Raw genomic sequence first — 5,742 nt, 5'->3', positions numbered from 1 at the left:
GTGAGGGGCTTCCAATGAAATATGGCACACTGGACATAAGTGTACCACTGCTGTAATGCCTGAGTTATAACAAGCCTCCAGTCACTAGGTGGCAGCAACCCATACAGTGGTATGTACAGATAAAAATATACATGTTACCAGGTTCTCAATAGTATTTCAATTCGCAGGGGTGTGGGTTGTCCCCAAGGTGGGGGCATGACAGAAAATAATTTGACAACTGACTGTAACAAATTAGCAACTGCAAAACATCCAGGTTCCCTCTTACGTCCTAAGTGTTATCTAGGACGTCTTCTTGTTCAGTTTGTCAGTTTCCAAAACCTGACATAAAGGAGGAGGTGGGCGGAGCACACAGGGGCTCATTACCATTTAAAGGTAAAGGAACAGTGTGTAGAAAAAATAAATAAAATGAGCTCAGTCCTTTGTTTTCCTCGAGCAGAGTGTGTTGCTTTCAACTCTTCTGGACATTGGGGAATATTCTTTTAAATCAAAGTTGCTCAATATATACTGTAGGTTTTCATATCACACATTGTTTACACACCACATTCTGACCTGACTTGATAAAGTCAGTGCACATTCTAAACACGGTAAAATAAGCCTCAGAGAACAAACGTGCATACATTTTAGTCGCCCAAAAAATGTGATGCGTGTCTGGACATACAAGTACTGCGTCTTCTATGACAGGGATCAAACTGTTTATTCTGAGGGTGACTTGTGCACTTGCCAGTTGGATGTACGCTGTATATTTATTGGGGAAATTCTCCATGCCAACAGATCATTCAGTGGCTTTTTACAACTGGGTACAGAGATTTCTGGTTCAGCCACAGTGCAGTTTCCGTACTTTACTGTTGTAATGTTCTCTACCAATCTAATTCTTGTCAACCACCTCATTCGAGACATTATTGTGCCTTATTTTTTCCCCCACCAAAAAAGTTATTTAAAGCCTGTAAAAGCTTTAAAGCAATTCAAGGAGAAGTCCAAAAGTTCTGTTCATAAAAATAACAACCCTATTTCTCCCACATATCCGAAGAATTCTCAAGTCTTAACACTTCTGCAAGCAGTGCATTCCCTGGATACACTTTTATTCATCCATTGGCTGGGTTTGAGACTTACACTGAGGTACAACATATATAATTTTAAAATGTTTATTTTCACACTGACAGCCACTAGAGGACACCCTAGGCTTGTGTACCAGTATCTGCTACTCTTGTTCAACTGAAAATTTACATGTTCTCTATTTTCACACTGACAGCCACTAGAGGGCACAAAAGATCAGTTCACAGCGAAAGATTAGTTCACGGCGAAAGATTAGTTCACAGAGAATGATTCGTTCACAGCGAAAGATTAGTTCATAGAGAGTGATTCGTTTGCAATGAAAGATTAGTTCACAGTGAGTGATTTGTGAGTTCAATATGAACAAATATTTAATATGACTCCGGAGTCACGAGTCATATGAAAGATTCGTTCAGTTTGAACGAATCACTCGCGAACGACACATCACTATATACAGTACATACACATGCATATACAGCAAACACAAGCTTCCCAGAATACAAGTCTGCAACTACTGCAAGATTTGGCTCATGACACCGGGACATCTAGTTAACAGTGCTCAACCGAGCTCCATTTTGTGGCGCTCTCTCACTCGGTCATTTTACCCATTATTCTTTCCCTTTCTCTCTATCAACAAATGGTTGGTTTTTACCATAGCTAAAGAAAAAAAAAAAAAAAAAATATTAAAGTGTATTACAATCAAATCAAATCAATCAAATTTTATTTATATAGCCCACATTTACAAAATACAGTTTGTCACATGGGGCTTCAAACTTTAACTTTAACTTCTAACTTTACCAGTTAGACACATTGATAAACTATCCAAAGCTGTACCATGGGCCTGTATGGGCCTTGAAAAAGCTACTTTAAAACAAACTTTGTAAATTTTGCTCAGGTACCATTCGTCAGTCCATTTCATTATTATACTGCATAATTTTTCCCAATGGCAACTAGCTACTAATTGTGAGAATTATTAACTTACATTTTTTGTAATTTGTTATTGACATTTTATTTGATGGTTTGTTGCCATGGCATCAACTTACATGAACATCATGTTGAAGTCAATGCATAATCTGAACATTGAGATTTTAAGCGCTCAGCTGCAGAGACATTTTAAAATGCAGAGGCAAATATATGGCATCCTTAACAGCAACTAATTTTTTTTTTTTAATGTAGTGTCCCTCTTTTTGTAATACAACATAGGTCACTGTTTAGTTCCCAAAAAAATAAAAAAAAACTTACCAATTCTCTACTTATTTGAATAGGCTCCTTGAACACGGTCCAAACCACAGCTTCGTTGCACATGGGGGTAGTTAGGGAGCCAAGGTACCGATAATACTTGGTGCGATCCACCCCTTCCAGGAGCTCATCCAATGAAATACCTGGTGCAATCCCAGCCATGTCTCCTAAGAACAGACAAACTCTGAATGGTATGCAGTTTTTTTACACCCCCCTCCCCTCCCCCCCCAAAAAAAAAAAATCTGCACTTCAATCCTACCTTTAGTTGGAATTTTGGACAGATACGAAGTCAACTTTGTCCAACTTGCAGGTTCACTAGCAGGTCCTGAAGCTCTCACGTCAATGAAGAACCCAAGAACAGCCAGACCTGTGGAGTCTGCGACTGCCAGGGATATGTTCCCATTGTATGACGACTTCATGCTGACAATGTGCAACTAAAAATATGGGGAATTTATTCAATTTCAGTATTCAGGATTGGCAAGGCAATAGCATGGAGTGAAGGACAAGCCCTGCCTTTTGTCTGACTAGGCTGACTTCACATTCAATGCAATGCGACACAAGCAGCTTTGGTATATACGCATCTCTTTATTTACTCTTCATCTCTATGGAATAGCACCAAGAAAACTAGGAATAAATCAATATTTTGAACAAAGTAAACTGTGTCTGATGACAGCTATCAAATACATTTCTCCAAATAAAAGTTAAGGAATCCCTATTTCCATTACACTACTTTTCTGTTCCGGAAGACATACTGCAAGTAATCAATCAGCACAATAGACAGCATTTATTTTTAAACCAGCATTTACAATGAATTATAACTCTAGTCACATATATATATATATATACACACATACATATAGAGATAGATATAGAGAGAGATCATAGTTACTTTGAATCTTACAATGAACTTAGATTTAACCATTTTATGATAATCTCTTAATTACTTTTTCCCCATTAAACAGCAGTCACTGGGTTACAAATGCAACCAACATTGACATATTGCAGATGGGTTTGTAGTTAAAGGAGGAAAAATGAGAATTCAAATTAAACCCAAAGTTTAGTCCTCAAACTTAAAAGAAAATGGGGAAGGAAAGAAAGAAAGAAAAAAAAAAAAAAAAAAAAGTTCCATGGGGTAGCGCTTTCTATCCACTGTGTGCTCTGAGCCAGGAACAGCAAAACCATTTCCCCAGTGCAAGTGAAACTGCAGGCTGTCGTACTCCTCGGACAGGCCGCCTCCTGAAATCTTCACACCACGGTAAAAGCCAACCTTCACTGAAATTGATTCAAAAGCATGCAAATTTAAATGAGTAGGAAATGTTAGGGTGGGATCAGGGTCATTGAAAATACCTTAAATGAAATGTGAGTTATTTATACAAAGACACACCTGTCCTGCCAGTATTTGTGATGCTTTTCAAAGAAAATTTGTTGTCAAAGTTAACAAAACTAAAGGCAGTCAGGCTGCAATCAGCCTCGGCCGCTGAGCTGTCAATGTTGATAGGTGACTGCCTCTTCCCAGCGCAGTATTTAGTGGCAGTGTATGGCCAAGTGGCATCACCTGTGATCACAAACACTTCTTTTAGGGATCAGTTTCAATCAAAGAGCTGCTAAAAAGTGGAAAGAGCAGATTACTTACTACATTTTGGCAGGTGATAACACCAGTCTGCAAGATGACAAAAATCCAAATTAAAAAAAAAAAAAAAAAAGTATCAGGATATAATATATACCATAAATAGAAACTTAATTCATTACAATGCATTTTGCACACTACAGTGATACCTCGGGTCACATACATCCCTATTCACAAACAAATCGGACTACGAACACCTTTTTCAAACAAATGTAGCTTTTTTTTTTTCCTACGAACTATGCCTCAACAAATTCAACGCCACTATTACACCCGACACACAAAACACTGCATGAGACGTTGATAGTTGATACTTTTATTTTTCATTAAATGTATCCCTTATTATGGCTCCCAAAAAACACCTTTTTAAAAGAAAATAAAAAGGCTTATAGGCCAAATAATGGATTAATTCGGTTTACATTAATTGCAATGGCAAAAACCGATCAGTTCACAAACTTTGTGGGTCGCAAACAGAATCAAAGAACTAAAATAAATCTGTTTCTCTGAAGTATCACTGTGTATATATTTTTTTTTTTTCAGGTATAAAACATAAATATCTCTGTTAAACAGTGGAAAAAAAAAAAAAAAAAAAAAAAAAAAAAAACTCTACCTGCTGAAGTCTCACCACCATCGGTTCTCGATACAAGAACACACACTGTGATCAAAGCTGCTACAAGGAACTCCATCTGCAGCAGCAAACAACCAGTCACTTACTGTTTAACTAAACAATCCAAATCACTGAAAAACACAATTTAAGGACGTGTCACTGAGCAAACAATAGTGTCCTACCTACCTTCTCTGGTGTCCTGAACACATGTGGTGCCTCAACCTTTATCTCCAATGTCTTGGACACGTTTGAAGATGCTCCGCCTACCCCAAAATGATCTGCAGGTGTGCCATTCAGTGGATCTGGTTCTGAGTGTTCTCCGTCTTTAGTTCTGTTTAACAACATATACTAGCATGAACTCAATCACTTATGTTTTCTAATTTAATTATTAAATCATTCTAACTTGCGTGTACAAAGTAAATGCTATACAAAGTAGTATTGAGGTTACATGTAGGGATAGACCGTGTGTTCGTGGGTGTTAACAGTCCGGGGGAGGGGGGGGTGTAGATGATAGGTGATAGGTGTTGGAGCCGGGAGGGGTGGGGGTTATTTGTCGCTGGATGAGTGACTGTCTGTGTCCGTGGGCGTTAACAGTGTGGATGGCACAGGGGAAAAACCTTTTGTTCAGTATTGTATCTATATTTGTTTAGTGATATTGAGTACCGTATTTCACACAAAAAGCTATTCTGCTAAGCAGTATATATGTAAAAAAAAGACAGACCTTCAAAACATTTAAACATTAAATTATACTGCCGCCACTGCTGCCACTCTACAAACTAATCTTTCACTGTGAACTAATCTTTCACTTCACTTCTCTTTTTGTATTAGCATAGCAATATAATTGCTCACTCGAGTATATTATAATGCGGCTTGAGTTAATATAAAAAAAACCACTGTTGCAATTGCAAATAGTCACCAGACTTTAAAGAAATTAGTATATATATATGTAATATTTTTAATGCATATATATGGATAGTTAAGCTCATGCAACATATTTCAAAAGACCATAGACATGTAAAACACATTAATTCCTCACAGCATTGATGGTAGAAATACAGGTGGGTCTGTAGGATTATTGTTAGTTTGGCCATTGTTAGCCTGGTCAACTCGTGCAGAGACTATATCACCGTAGTAGCTGGTTTTCATGCAAACCAACCGGAGGCTGAGTTTAGCCGACCTTATTTTTTTTTTTATCTCGGTTTTATGTAATACCTCTGTACTG

The 5,742-nt window shown here is 37.7% G+C and overlaps 1 protein-coding gene across 1 annotated transcript; it reads right to left on the bottom strand.

Annotated features, from left to right (window-relative positions):
- Positions 1-2,217: 2,217 nt before the first annotated feature.
- On the bottom strand, positions 2,218-4,880 carry LOC103387799 (carbonic anhydrase 2-like). The gene is made up of 7 exons (XM_025060970.1): positions 4,707-4,880; positions 4,524-4,599; positions 3,923-3,949; positions 3,674-3,844; positions 3,415-3,561; positions 2,549-2,725; positions 2,218-2,456 (listed from the first exon to the last, which is right to left on the bottom strand). The coding sequence occupies exons 1-7, from the start codon at positions 4,863-4,865 to the stop codon at positions 2,218-2,220; spliced, it is 996 nt and encodes a 331-aa protein (XP_024916738.1). The 5' UTR covers positions 4,866-4,880.
- Between the last annotated feature and the right edge of the window lie 862 nt (positions 4,881-5,742).

Source organism: Cynoglossus semilaevis, chromosome 12, assembly GCF_000523025.1.
Source record: "Cynoglossus semilaevis isolate Cse_v1.0 chromosome 12, Cse_v1.0, whole genome shotgun sequence".
Classification (NCBI taxonomy): Eukaryota; Metazoa; Chordata; class Actinopteri; order Pleuronectiformes; family Cynoglossidae; genus Cynoglossus; species Cynoglossus semilaevis.
This window is presented reverse-complemented; position numbering and strand designations above follow the sequence as displayed.